General features: G+C 42.0%; 1 protein-coding gene across 1 annotated transcript; it reads left to right on the top strand.

Annotated features, from left to right (window-relative positions):
* Positions 1-2,539: 2,539 nt before the first annotated feature.
* Positions 2,540-15,015, top strand: fgf24 (fibroblast growth factor 24). The gene is made up of 5 exons (XM_008290920.1): positions 2,540-2,911; positions 3,100-3,136; positions 7,473-7,650; positions 11,056-11,162; positions 13,041-15,015. The coding sequence occupies exons 1-5, from the start codon at positions 2,880-2,882 to the stop codon at positions 13,317-13,319; spliced, it is 633 nt and encodes a 210-aa protein (XP_008289142.1). The 5' UTR covers positions 2,540-2,879; the 3' UTR covers positions 13,320-15,015.
* The last annotated feature ends 222 nt before the right edge of the window (positions 15,016-15,237 follow it).

Genomic DNA, 15,237 nt, shown 5'->3' with positions numbered 1-15,237 from the left:
TGAAACTCTCTCGAAGGCTAGATTACACAGAAGACACATTTTCATTTTGTAATTTGTGCGGACCAGCCCTTCACATCTGCGCCATGTCACACACATGATGTACAGCAGTTGCATAAATTGTTGTCTCGGTGGATTTGGAACAGAAACGTAAGATTATAAAAAAATTAAACAGATGTGGATGAATGTGAGACGGGTTTTTGATTTGATTAGGAAACTAATGATCCCTCGTTTTCAGTCAAATTAGTTGTAAACAGGTCAGAATGATGTTTAGCAAAATCTACTTTGACTTCTTTTAAATGTAGAATAAAATCTGCTCCTCAAACTCCTGTTTAATCAGCTGCCAAACTGACTGGTAAACCAAATCCAAAAACCAGATCCAAAAACTGGCATGTGTCCATTACTTATTACGAAACTTCAAACCAAAGTCTCCTAAAGAACAACAACAACAACAAAACCCAGCAGCTTTCCTATTTGCCACAAGCAGAGGTAAGTTTCTTCCTCCTTGTGCCTCACAGGTGGCCACATCCAAGCCTGCTGCTCTCTGGCTTTTCTCAGTTGTGGATTCACAGTCATGCTCCGAGAAGTTTGTCGCAAACATGTGCTTAAGAGGCGATGAGTGACTCGGCAGCGCTGGCTCTATCACAGTCAGATGGTAATTGCTGTTTATCATCCTGCCTTTAAATCAGTTATCAGGTGCCTTTATTTTGGACTTTCAGCGAAATCATCTTCACCAGCAGCAGCAGCTAACGTAAGCCTCGCCCCATCAAACAAACCCCCAGTGCCTTGTATTTGCAAAGAAATCATCAAATTATCTTTTGTGGGTAATTACTATTTGCTCCATTTTGCTGTGATTTCCCTCCCTAAGGCAGACAAGGCTAAATTAGTCATGCTTTAAATGACATTATACACCAGTTGTGTTACAGGGATTATTACAGTGCCCTGTGGTTGACAGGATCAAGGGTTCTTGTTAGGCAGAAAGCCATGAATCACTGGGTAAACCCACATCAACCCTCTTCATCCACATGTGCACTTGCAGAGAAGATGAACAGTTTGTGACATAACTGGTCGTACACGGCAAACACTCATGTACTTGAAATAAAAGCAGTGAATTAATATTTTTCTCTGACAACATGCACATTTGTGTTTACTTTGCTGCTGTTTTGCTCCTTGTAGATGAGCAGCTGGAACTCTTACTCCTTTTTCTTTTCCCACTAAACTAGCTGCAGGAGACCCTTTGAAAAGCCCCAGCATGGGGAATTATGTATGTAATCATTTAGAATCATTCTGAATATCAATGGGGCAGGAATCCCGACGATCCAGTTTTAATGGGACAATAAAGGCGAACCACAAAGGTTTTCTCTCTCTCTCCCTCTCCCTCTCTCTCTCTCTCTGTCTTTTTTTTTTAATGGCAGCGGGGATGTGGGCTCACTTTACTGCTGCCAGCTCTGAAGTACTCGTAAACACATTCACACCTCTCTTTCATTTAAATGCGGGATAAGTTATAGCACATTATTGAAAAAAATCGCGGACAACAACCTGCATTTGAATGCTGTCTGGGAGAGAGAGAGGCCAATCCACAAACCTGCAGCAGTTAAAAGGCAAATAACTCCGAGAGAGAGAAGCAGTTTCTGTTGCTCTTACAACACAGCAACTGTTTATGCTTCAGAGCAATGCAGCAGGCATCATGATATTCATGATGTGCCGAAAGTAATGAGGAACAACTAATAAGATGATTTGGTAAAAAAAAAAAAAGAAGTTTACATCACATTGTGTTTTTGGCAAGACGCATATCATTTAAATTAGTTTGTCACATTAGGTTTTCTTTGTTCATGTGCCACTACCAATTAAATCCTTTCCCCAACTGAATTAAGGAGAGGGAGGAAAAAAACTAATGAAAAAAATATGAAACCAAACCAAAAAGTGCTTCATCTCCTTGTTCCAAGTTGTTCTTTACGCAGCGCTTTGACCACCGTGAGGGGGGGAAGAAAAAACTCCAAGCTGATGGTCTCTCCAAGATTACCCTATCAGGTGCAAACCGCTGACATGTTTCCACCCACCAACAACAAAAAAGCCTCTCTGTGCCCAAATCTCAAGCCGCAGACGCACAAACACCACTGACAGGCACTGCTGCGCCATCATCAGACCCCGAACCTCTCTAGGGATCCGCTGCTGCTGCTGCTACCGCTGCGATTTCCACACCACATTTTTTTTTCTTCTTCTTGAAAAAACAAAACTTATGCTTGGAGAAGTTTGTTTGCGCGCAGTTAGCGATTTGTTTTTTGGTGGACGGCCGGTTTTCTTTCTTCTTTTTTTTTTTTGTTATTCATCGCTTCTTTTTCCCCCCTCTGTCCTTTCCCATCGTAGCTCTTGGTCCAATAAAATGACCCATGCAAGGTGTAGAAATCCCTCACAGGTACGGACGGAGCTGAGGAGCCTGTGATCTCTGGAGGTGCAGGATTGGGTTTGTGGGGTAACGTAGCTAATAGGTGCGCAAAAAGGATATTTTTTCTTTCTTTTTTTTTTTTTTGAGAGAGAGGGGGATCTGTTTGGAGAGGTCGAGAGTACTGATTCCACGTTTGGCGACGATTTACGGAGACGTTATTTCGGGGAGCGGAGGAGACTGAGCTGAGAAAAACAGTCTTGTGGATAATTTCCCCCTACAAGGAAGCACCCAATGTTGCACGCCGAAACTCTGCTGCTCCTCTCCCGTCATCTATCCTTACACTGGGATTCAATCTCCTACTTACCCCCGGAGTTGTGTGCGTAAAAGACGCGCAGGGGAGCGAAAGCGAGAGAGAGGGGGGCGATTTCGCCAACCTTTCCTGGGGCTCTAAATCTGTGGAAGCAGGTGTATTTCAGCTGTATTTCTGCAAGCCAAGATGTCTCTGCCGCCTTCGAGGTTCATATACCTGTAAGTGTCCCACATCTCCGTTTGCTTTTGCACATAAAACCATGCATTCTTACCAATAGAAGTCGCCAAAAACTTCATATTTGTGCATTGCTGTCATGCAGGTAGGCTGCGTTTATTTTTCATGTAATTGCCTGTGTGATTCACTCCCCTCCTCCCTTCTCTCTCTCTCTCTCCGTCTCTCCACATAGGTGTTTACATTTTCTGGTACTCTATTTCCAGCTACAGGTATGTTTACACCCATGCTCAACTCCTTTTTGTGTGTGTTTGCATGTCCCTGTGCAGCTTTTTCACGTGAATGATGATAGTGTGATGGGAAATCGGCTGCTTTCAGGACAATCTGCACGATTTTAGACACCGAGCTGACGTGCGTAAATCCAATCCATGTTAAATATAATTAATTAGGATGTTGGAATAAAAAAAAAAATCAGCATGCTATTTTAAATTAACACCATGGGCCACAGCGATTTTAAAAAAAAATCACACAGAAAAAAATCGGTAAAGATAACACAATACAATTATTTTTTTTTATCATCACAGTGATGCCAAACCGGAAAAAGCACATTAAAAAAAAAAAAATCCAATCAGTACTATTAGACGCGCTAAATTTAAATTAAAACCTGTTTTTAATTTGGGGATTCAAGTAGCAGTTTCAGTATTTTACAACAGAATCGTGTAATAAATATTTTGATCCCCGGGGTTAAAAGTTGTTCTTTGAACAGATGGCTCGTTTGGCGCTTGTTGCTTCGCTTTTTATTAGTTGCGTCTCACTTTGAACAGTAATGATTTGCAGGCATCCACTCAGCTAATTGACTGCGCGCTGTGATTTAGCTCCGATGCAGACAGCACGCTCCTTCTCCCATAAACATATCTGATCACTTTATTGGCATGACGTGTTGGATCACATTATTCCACGTACTGTTGGTTTAAATTAATTCCTCTGCGTTGTTCTGATCTGAGATATGAAAACAGAATTAACTGCATAAAAGGAGCAGGTTCACTTGCATAGCCATCCCTAAAAGTTGCCAACATTTTAATGTTTAAGTAATTATTTCTTTAACATACTACTAAAGTGAATGCATATATTTTATGAGAGAGAAAAAAATAATTGAATCATGCCAAAATGAGGGGTCATATTTGACCTTTAAAACCCTGCAGGAGGAAAGGGTTTTTGTAAACTCTAAACATGACATTTTATTGGTTCTGAAGTTTTTTTTTTTTATTCTTTCACTTGCTATGATCACTATGTCCCAGTCAGGAAACCACTGGCTCTAAGAGACCAAATAACAAGTCTATCTTCTGGACTATCTGGACATATTTTCCAGGGACATAATGTAAAAGTCCTAAAACTACAAAACCGCAATCTTATGTAAGTCTATGTGCTCTGATTATTCCAACAGAGCTGGCATAAACAAAGCTATAGAGCGGCTGTCCGTTGCTCACATGTATGAAGCTCGTGCAGAATGTGACCCAGCAGACGCATGACATCTGATGAATGATATTTCATATGTGATCTGCATGTTCGTCATGTTTTAGAAAAAGCCATGTCGTAGGCGTTTGTCAAACACGTGATTGTGGTTCCTTTAGTGGTTTCAGCCTAATAATCTAACTTTAAAAAAAGGGACAGAACAGGAATAGCCCCCTTTTTCCTCCTGTCAGGTTGCCTCCTCACTATGTTACTGTCCAATTCTGCCTCTCAGAGCTGCTCAGCACAGCTAATGACTCTTAGGTGTCATGCTGTGGTTGTGATTTTACGAGGAAAAACAAAAGAAGCAACCACAGTTGGAAGTTGACTTTGAATGCACTGCCAACATGTGAGGGAGTCTTTCCGTGTCTTTTTTTTTTTTGCACCCGAGTGTGTGCGACCCTGACTGTGTGTGTGTGTCGAGCAGATAGCAAGGTGTATCTTAGATGGATGCGACAACTTCCTCGGTGAAGATGGGTGCCAGACTTTTGAAGTTTCAACCATATCCGTTTTCATGCTGTGTCTTTGAAGAAAAGGAGACAGCGTGATAAAAAAACAAAAACTGTTGTCGCTAGCGTTCACCTCAGCCATGTGCTTAGGCTTGCCTTTCCCTTGACATGAAATTCAACTGTCTACCAAACACACCTTTATGTTTGTTTAGAGATGGGGAGATTTGGGATAAATCCCTCAGCAGCCCAGTTAGGCTGCGTTTTGTTGTGTGTTAGTTTTTGTTTAGTTTTTTTTCCCCTCTCTTGCTCGTCAGCTTTGAGGTTCATTTTGAGAGAGAGTTGACAACAGAAGATGCTGACGTCTGATATCCCAACACATTTGTGCAGAGTTTGGGATGAGCGCTTTGCTGCTTTTAAACTGGCATGCCTTTAGTTTTTGATCAAGCTTCTTTCCGTTTTTAGTAACATCTTTGCTTCCTGCGACGGTGACACCTTTTTCTTCATTTGTTCGCCTGCCGTGGCTCTTGCTGCTCATGCTAACTGCTCAGCTCTAATGTAGATCATTTTCTGGCTTTATTTGGGAACACCTACTAGACGCAGACTGTGTGAGGAAGCAGTCGGGAAAGTTTTCGTGTGCCTTCTGTTGGGGGAAGACATCTTTGTGATTGTGCATGTCGATGGTGGTTGTTGTGGCATTAAGTAACGGATGTAAATATGTCATGCAAGTCTGTGGAAAACAAACAAAATGTCTAAAATGCAGTAATTTGCATTGGATTTGTCAGTCTTGATGTAAATGTGCTTTGTGGTGCAGTAACTGACTCTTGGTTGAGTTTAAGAGCAGGAACTGGTGAAGGTTTAGTTTTTTTTTTGAGGGTTTTAGAGAGTAAAGGCCTTGATTAAGTTAATTCTCATATTGTGTCAACTGTATCGTAAAAGTATTTAGTACATCATCTCTCTTGTTGTTTTATTAAAGATGTATTTACTTGAAGCATATGTGATCTTTGTAGAGAACCACAGAGATGCTGGCTGTTTATAAGTAAGAAAAAAAACTCCAATAAAAACCCCATTAGGCAGGTTTTGAAGTCGCCACCCTTTTAAATTCCAACCAGTTGTGATATCTTGTCATCAATATTGACACCACAGAATTGAGTCGCTATGTATTATATATTATATTTGATCTGATTACGTTCAGCCTCTAATTTTCTGCACCGCCTGATGCCAAAAGTAATATTATGGGTGTGTTGCCTAAATGTCAACCGACACAGAAGCTGTGTCCCAGTTCAGGGGCTGGATTCTCCGAGGTCCACGTTTTCTAGACTGAATGTGCCGTAACAAGCCAGCAAGTCCGTTTCAAAGGCTTTTCAAAAGTGTGACCAAGAGTTGCTGCTTAATGCTGCACACCACAATCTGTTGGGCTTTAGAGGGAAAACCTTGAGCTGATGTGTGCAAACATGCCTTTAGTTTTGGTTTCTGTCTCGTTTTCGAGTGGGGGAGGTGGAGGTCCAAGCTGGGCTTTAGGTCTTCTGAAGAACCCACCTTTGTGGTCTAAATCCTTGGGGTGCAACTTGCATAACACCTGGTTCAGAGGAGGCATGTTAGGAGCAATCGACAGGACCGCACCAGATTTGCAGAAGTTGTTTATTTTTCCGCTCTGATTTTAAGGATTTGTTCTTCTGAGGCCACAATTTCCCATCATGTTTGCTACATGTCATTAATTTGCTGAAGTTAGAATAACAAGGACTTGGGGTATGTAATGTGTATATAATTAGCCACCTGAGAACAGCCACATAAAAAGCCATTACTGTGCAATTACCACACCATACAGCTGGGGAAATGGGATCTTGGCGTGAAGTGAGATTCCAGGGCTTCTGAAAGTATACGTTTCCTCTAGCTCTTCCACATGTTCGGTCACAGTTTGCTGTTCTGAGATGCCGCCGAATTCTGCGATGTGCTCTGTTCTTATGTCAGTTGCATGACCCACAAACAGCCGGTCGGCGAGTTCTTAAAGGCAGATTTGTTCGATTTGCTCATACATTTCTCCAATAAGGGAGTTTTTGTGGTTTGAGGTGCCGCTTTCCATCTCAGTCTTGTCGTCCGCCTGCTGTGTTTCCTAATTTATGGACCCTACTTGGCCTCCAGGAAGATATTTGTTTGATGATAGTGCAACAGGTCTGGATGCTTCAGGTGTATAATTGCTAGTGGTTTGCTTGCTTGTGGAAATGGAGTACAGGTTTCTCAATATTGCCCGAGGCACATAATATACTCTGTCTCAATACGAACCAGCACAAGGTTCCACTGTAGGCTTTGCACTTGTTCTGCTTTACTCAAGCGCTGCCTTCATTAACATGTCTTGTAACATACAATAGTTAGTAGCTTGTAAATGTTTTGCATATAAAATGTGTCAAATGAAAGCTAGCAGAGAAACACTAAAATGCCACAGCCACAATTTCCAAGTTGTTATTTCAGTTTTTAGACCCCGAAGCACAATTTTTTTTGACACCGGGCCCATAAAACCAACAGCACACATTACTATCAACACCTGTGCTGTGACGGTCTCTCACTGTCTGTCTCTCTTTCATTCTCTGTTTCTTCATCTTCTGTCTGTCTGTCTGTCTCTCTCTGTTTCCTCCTGTCTCACTCCTCTGTGCAGGAATCCCAGCAGAGCTCTGCTGATTTCAGGTTTTACATCGAGAACCACACGAGGAACCCGGACGACCTGAGCCGGAAGCAGGTCCGGATCTATCAGCTGTACAGCAGGACCACAGGCAAGCATGTCCAGATCCTGGGGAAGAAAATCAACGCCAACGGAGATGATGGGGGCAAGTATGGTATGGGAGAACTCCTGTGCATCTCACCTGACACTTTAGCTAGCCTGTTATACCAGGATGAGAAACCACCCCCACCCTCCAACCAGCCAGGTCTTGGTGCTTCTTCAGAGCCGTCCTCCTTCTCCTCCTTGGCTGTTTACTACCCATTGTTTGGGGGGTGGTTTTCTATGCTCTTTGTTTGGCTGGTGCGAGAGTGGAGGGTGACTTTTGGAAGCCGCCAACTGCTGGTTGGGGTGGATGAAAACATGTGGAAACTGCTGACCCTGCAGTGGATGTTTACTGCAGCACTTGGGTATCCAGAACGAGTCCTATTTTTACCTTGATAGATTTATGGCCCAGTGGTGTGAATTTTTATCTAATATGGACCAAAACAACTGTCTGGTTGGTTTGCCACTCTGCAAAATAGTCTTTTCTGTTGTTTTTTTTTTTTTTTGAGTTTTCGTTGAAGGAGTTTTTACACAAGTTTGTATTCTAAGGTTGAAAAAATGATTTGCTGTCCGTATGGGAATTATAAATGAGTGAAATCGGTATTGTCTTTACTAGGAAACCATATTTCTGATCTGTTTGGTTTCATATTTGTTTCAGTATGCCAACTTGAACACTTAAGCATTAAGCATGAAGATGTCAAAAAACATTTGAAATCAACTATTTCGTATTCAAATGTATTCTTCTATCAACCCTAGATACATCCTCTGCCTTCTGTAAGGACTTTTTTTTTTTTTTTTTCACGATTTCAGATCAAAAACATTGTGGTGAATGAGTAACTTGATGGTCAGTAAAGCACTCTTTGATGTAGTGGCACAAAGACAAAGCAATAGGACTTGTGTTGTGCTTCCCTGCAGATATTTTGCTCATAACAGCTGACTCACGGCTCTAAAATTGCTGGTCTTGAATGCCTCTGAGTGAGTGTGTTCAGTCACAGATGCGCCGAGGCGAAGTTTCCTCACTGCTTGTTAGAGCTTGAGTGGAAGCAGATCCAATTTTTCCCATGAGGCTTTGCCAATTCTGCCCTCCACCCTCCTCCCTCCCGCACCTCCTCCTCCCCATCCAGCTGCAGTACCTGGCACCTGTGAACTCCTTTGCACTCACTAATAATGCTCAGCGAGATACTCTTCGCACTCTTAATTCATTCTCAGTCGCCGCTGCGTCACGGCAAAAGGCCACAAAGCACCACAGAAGAAATATATGGCTTCAATGCAGAGCTTTATGACTGCAAAGTCCACGTCTGTACAGCTAAAGTGGACGGCATTATAACTCTTCTTAGGTATTAGCGTAGCATATTCATTACTTTTAAGAGACTAGAACAATCCTTTTGCGGAACAGTCCATTGTAAGTGATGTCTGTTGTCCACTAAGAGCAGATGGTGGGTCACTGCAAGTGCTTTTAAACTGATAAAAGCTGCAATCTGGAATTAAAGCTGGAGTTTCCAGCCTTTTTGACAGGTGGCCTCTTGCTGAGGTCAATATATGGCTGTGGCCCACATTATTCATATTGCACGGATGCACAAAAAGGAGCACATAGCTCAGAAGGAGCACCAGAGAAGGCGCTCGTGACTCTCAGTTATGCTTGCATGTCTGTTAAAACTGTGGAGCTTTTCTGTCCAAATTGTGATCGCATAATGTGATAATAGAGTTTGTTCTGTTCAGTACCAACTCTGGTGATCTGTGGATTCTGAGGCTGGTTTAAAAAATCACCCCAAATTATAAACAGAATATTGCAGCAGTCGCTTGCAGACTGAAACACATTAACTTCTGGATGTCGTTCCGATCAAATTAAAACACCTTTTCATCTTTTAGACTCTATTATTATTTTACCATAAGCTCTGGAAAACATTGAGCACTCCTGCACTCAGAAGGCTGCCAAGAGATTACCAAAGTGCCCTGCTCATACATTTAGAGATTTTTAAGGTTGTGGATTATGTGGATTATGGTTTCGAAGTGCTGGCACTGTAAATAAAAGTACAACATTCCCTTCTTTGTCAACTAAATGCCACTTGTTAGCGGTATTGACGACAGCGAGATTTCTTCTCGTGTTTGTATTTCACTGGAGCTATGACTCAAGGATCTAATTAAATTTGCCGGTGCCTTCAGCTGCCAAAGTCTTCATTTTTTTTAAAGATCAAACCATTAGTGGTTTTCTCAGAGACTCGAGATAAGGTTTGGAATAGGGTCACAGACAAAGGACAACGTACAGTAAGGAGGGAAATCTTGTTTTATCTGATGTTCTGGGCCGAGGCTTCATACCTGAGGTTGAATTTTTGGGTCTCCGCGCAAAACCAGCTCACAGCGAGAAGGCCAAAGGGTTGTCAAATGACTCTTAAACTTGACGTGCAGAGAAATATCTTTTGAAACATCATTTTCTTAATGTGTAAACCGCTCTTGCGGGTTTTTGTTCCTTCTCAAAGACCCCAAAAACAGTCCAGATTAATCTATCCAACAATAAAACCGAGTCCGAAGTGCTATTCTTTGGATCCCAAATAAGACGTACAAGCAGGAATCTCTCAGAACAAGAGAAGGAATACCTTTTTCCTCCTTCACCTTTAAGACAGGTTACCGAACACCCTCTTTTCTCCCAAGGTTGGATTGTAGTGTGGGGGTGGAGGGTGAGGGGGGGTTTTACTTCTGCCCCCGAGCCCATCCCGTCCCCTTCCACTATTCTTCCTCTGCTCCCTTGAGCGCTACTGAATGGCCCTGTGTGTTAAACAAATGGATCATCTTAACTTTTTGATTGAGTGAGCACAGACTAAAGGGAACTTGAAACCTAATCCTGAGGGGCACATAACCGCTCCACAAATGTTTGGCAGATCTCTTTGCTGGTCGAAGGGTGAGCGGAGACAAAGGTGACCTCGCAGGGGTTAACATTAGGGACGGGAGTCGGGGGGGGGGGGATTACTGCTGTGTCAGGTTAAAGTGACGGTGGGATTGTTGTTTTGATGTATGTATAGTTTTAAGGATGTTTATGTGATGTTGTGTTTGATTCACGTTGGGTTTTTTTTGTTTTGCTCTGGTGACCCATAATTCACCCCTTTTCTTCCTGACAGTGGTATGAAGTCACTTAGTCAAATTATGTACAAGAAAATCATCACAACTTCATCTGTCCTCGATCTTGGAGGATTTGGCAGTTTATAATTTTCAATCTGATTCGTTTTCTGTCAGAAGTTGTTGCTTAAAGTGAGGCTCAGTACCTGACAAAGCCCCATCAGGCCCTTTGATCAGAGGTTAGCTTTAGGTTGCAGTGAGTCCTTACAGTGCTACAACTTTGGAGGAATCTGAGAGACTACATGAGACTGCTGACCACATAGGAACAGCAGAGCATCTTTGTGTGAAACCCTTAAACCGTCTTCATGTGTACTCGTATACATTTACCTTAATTGAATCTACTTTTCCTTCTTCTTTTCTATTCCAGCTCTTCTTGTTGTTGAGACGGAAACCTTCGGGAGCCACATTCGAATAAAAGGAAAAGAGAGCGAGCATTACATCTGCATGAACGAGAAGGGCAAAATAGTCGGGAGGGTGAGTACCTTATATTTATTATGTTATTTTTTTTTTAAAAGCAGCGTAAAAGATTGAATTGTCTCCTTTTAATATCAAAATGAATATTTTAAATGGAGCTCTTAATCCAGACTGAATTGAACGCTGCCTCAGATCTGCTTTCTCCTGCTGTTTTTGTACGCCCTAACAAAACCCCTTTGATAACTCACAGCCATTCTTCCATTACGTAATCGGCCTACTCCTTTGACACTCGATCAGTCAATTACGGACTGCAATCACCACAATGCATTGAGAGACTAATGGTCACTTAGGAGGAATGCCATTGCAATTATATCACTTAGTCACACCAGGTGGCCGCGAGCGCGGGATGACTGCATGTGACTCTGCAGACGTCCACTTTCGATATGGAAAAGGAGTTCATATTTGAGAACGTGTAGCGCCCTTTACAGGCACACGTGTGATCTCGCTGCGTTAATAACTCACGCTGTCGCAATCGGTGGAGCTGCAGCCGTGCAACACAAGTTTTCACTCTCTCGTTACGGTCATCTGTTAGAAACGTGCATTTTGTGTTTTGGTTACAGAGGCCTCATTTAGAAATGTAGGAATATTTAACAACATCTGTAAACTTACATTTAGAATTGTTGTTTTTTGCCTTCTTTGTTTCACAAAATAAGTTCTACTGTAAAAAGAATCAATTAAACTCCACAGTGATGACGTTACTTCTTAAACCCGAAACATACTTGTGATGCAGACATGCTGAAGGTTTTGTTTGTAAGCTTCGGATCTGTCTGAGATTTTTGCTGACACCCAAATAATAATAAAAAAAAGATGTGTTTTTTCAACCAATAGCAGGCACAGACTACTTTACCCCAACGAAAACCTCTTCACCGAACACCTGTCGTGAAGTTGTAATCTTCAACAGACCATATCATAGAATTTTCTCTAGATCTCTGTGTAATCGTATTTGCATCCCTATTTGCGTATTTTAATCACTTTAAGATCTTTTAAATAATAACTGAACTCAAAATGAACTCCTGAAAGAGTACGAAGTCAGATCTTACAAATTTTTTCTTGAATATCTTCAAGCAACAATTGGACACCTTTGATTGATACAGCAGATTTTCTGTCCATTAATTAGAAATCTGTACAGCCAGGAGACGGTCAGCGTAGCTTTGCATAAAGACTGGAAACAGTGGGACGGACTTTATATCGTCTTGCCAGATAAGTAGCGGTGACTCCAAGAAGTCACTGATCCTGGCCAAGAAGCAGTCCGGCACATATCCATCTGTGAAGACACCATTTTTAAAGCTGTTTTTAACCTTTGGGTTTTTGCAAAGATTAACAAAGAACAAGAAATAAGCCAGACGAGCTACTTCCACAGACTTTATACAAAACTGTGTTAGCTCTAGATCAATATGTTGGGTACAGGCATAGAGCTTCTCTACGAAGTCTCCAGAAAGCAAAATAAAGAAGTTTCTCTGAGTGCATTAGAGAGTAAAGGTGTGCAAGTCAGAGCACCAGTCATGTGAAAGTGGATCGAGTTACATTTAACCTTAATTGAACTCTCTGCTCTTAGGGAGGCTTTCATTACTGAGAAAAAATAACAACCTCAGTTTGAGCCATGCTTGTGTTGTCAGTCATGATTCAACCTTCCTGCCGTCTTCAGTAATGTGCTGGTTGCCCAGTTGTATCTGTTATCTACACATTTTTAATATTATAAGAATATAAAGATGAGATATTAACGCCACATTCAGGCTTCATTCTACAAAACCCCAAGAGAAACCACTCTGAGTTCGAATACATTGATGTGATGGAAATAAAGCAGAATGTCAGTTGAAGAAGGGGTCATGCTGCCTTGTTAATAATTAACGTCCTGTCTTTTTTTTTTTCTGTTTTCAGCCCGATGGAAGGAAGCAGGAGTGCGTCTTTGTCGAGGAATTCCTGGAGAACAACTACACGGCCCTGGTGTCGGCCAAGTACAAAGGATGGTACCTCGGCTTCAACCGGAAGGGGCGGCCCAAGAAAGGCTCGCGGACCACGCAGAGGCAGCAGGAAGTCCACTTCATGAAGCGGCAGCCGAAGGGCCGGGTGGATCCGCTGGAGGAGTTTCGTTTCACCACAGTAACTAAGCGGACACGAAGGGCTCGGCGATTAAAATCCAACTCCAAGAGGAACTGATGGGACCAATGGGACAGCACTAGTGTTCCTGGGCGGGAGGGAGAGGGGACGGGAGGGGGGGGATAAAACTGTAACTGAAAGAAAAAAAAAATCTCAAGCTTCTTAAAAGAATCACCTTAAAGACTTCACTTCTGTAAAAGACAAAAAGAACAACAACAACAAAAAAAAAAAGTCAAAGATGTTTTATTTTTGTATTTCAGGATGACTGAATATTTCCTAACTCTTGGATTCTTCTGGGTTGATGTCATTGTGCTAACGTGTCTGTCATGTTATTTATACTGGATAAACTAAAGGACCTCTGAGAGAATTCCCGTCGCCGTCGTCCTCGGCTACATCTGAACTGCGAAGCTGAAGGCACACTTTCTTTTTGACAATGGGAGCCGAAGCAGGAGCTGACGTAATGTTATAAAAATCAGCCAACTAGAGATTTATTGGAATACCTGTCGGTTTTTGTTTGTGTTGCCCCTGACAACGCGGATCCCATACTTTCCACTGGAATTAGACACCATGGAGATGAAACGGAGAGAGGTGGCGGTCGCAGGTGACACTGTGCTGCCGGGATAACTGTGTAGCTTTGAGTGCAATATTTTACAGGCCTTTCTCTTCCTCTTTTTTTTTTTTTTTTTTTTTTTTCCATATGTCTCTCAACCTCAGCTTCACTCGCGGCTCCTGGAATGCGCTCCGAGTACTGTGTGTGATTTCTTTGACATTTCCACGCGGCCCTGTGATTCAGCTAAAACACGACATGCTTTGACTAGTCGGGCACCCGCCGCGGCTTTGGCCTTGTTTAAACACTAAGGAAAAAAAAAAAAGACAATACAAACAAAACAAAACAAAAAAAAAAGAATACAACAGCTGATGTGATTCATAATTCCACGCTGTCTTCCAGGTTCATCGCATTCGGGGGGGAAAGGATGTTAATCCCCTCGTCTCCCCCCCCCCCGCCTCCCTCGGACTCCCGGCTCACATGTGTTAAAGCTGTTGCGGAGAAGGATGCCTTGATTCTTTGAGTGTGAGCTGTAAGCGAGTGTGTTTCGGGGCTGGTGATGACTTCCTCTACCTCCTTGTTCTTTTGTTTATCTTTACCTAGTCACACTGTCTGCGTTCAGTTAATCTCAAGAACCTTTCAGTCGACTCTGAGCTTGAACTGGGCTTTTTTTTTTTTTTTCTTCCCCCTCCTTTCCAAAATCATCTTTTGACTGTGAGCTCATTTCACTCTCACTAGACGACAGTCTCAAAGATGCTTTGGGGAACACGTAGCCCTGTCGGATCAGTCATTCTCGGACAGGAATGCTGTACATCATTCACCCTTCGTCACTTCATATTTGACAATTAAAGCTTTTCCTCAAAAACCCAACTTGTCCAGGATTCAGGGGAATATTTTCCGCCATGTGGTAGAGTTTGTATCTGAATCCTAAAGGGAAAAGTCTATGCTTCTGTCATTTTTTTTCTCTCTCTCTCTCTCACTGACAACAAACTCCAGCTTCTTTTCACCAGTAGTATGTATTTACCTGTCTGCTGGCAGGTTTTTGTATGAGTTGCTACTAACAACATGACACATTTATGATTTTTTTTTTTTTTTTTTTAAACAAATGTAAGCAAAAAATAATTTTATGACTATTATTAAGATATTTATTGCGTCCCTTTGTAAATAAAATGTGATGAGTTTTATTTGGCCTCTGTTAATAAAATGAGGACTATATTTTAAAAAAAGAAGAGTTATTCTATGTGTTTTTTGCACCACGGAGAAAGATAGAGTTGCCTTTATTTCCCAATTTAGGCTGGAATTCGAGGATGTGCACGCTGAATATCACGCTGCCTGAAAGAGAAATGCTGCAGGTAGCGAATGGTTGGACATAGAGTACATTCCCTTCTCTGCATACTGCCAAGGTATGCATTTTTATATACAAACCCAAAG

This window comes from Stegastes partitus, unplaced genomic scaffold (genome assembly GCF_000690725.1).
Source record: "Stegastes partitus isolate 25-593 unplaced genomic scaffold, Stegastes_partitus-1.0.2 Scaffold16, whole genome shotgun sequence".
NCBI lineage: Eukaryota > Metazoa > Chordata > Actinopteri > Pomacentridae > Stegastes > Stegastes partitus.
The sequence above is the reverse complement of the archived record's forward strand: the minus strand, read 5'-3'. Positions and strand labels throughout refer to the sequence as shown.

Excerpts from the sequence above, each read along its gene's own strand:
- fgf24 (XM_008290920.1), top strand. The coding sequence starts at position 2,880 with ATGTCTCTGCCGCCTTCGAGGTTCATATACCT. Across the intron at positions 2,912-3,099 it reads CCTTCGAGGTTCATATACCT|GTGTTTACATTTTCTGGTAC; the intron begins GTAAGTGTCCCA and ends CTCTCCACATAG. Across the intron at positions 7,651-11,055 it reads AGATGATGGGGGCAAGTATG|CTCTTCTTGTTGTTGAGACG; the intron begins GTATGGGAGAAC and ends TTTCTATTCCAG.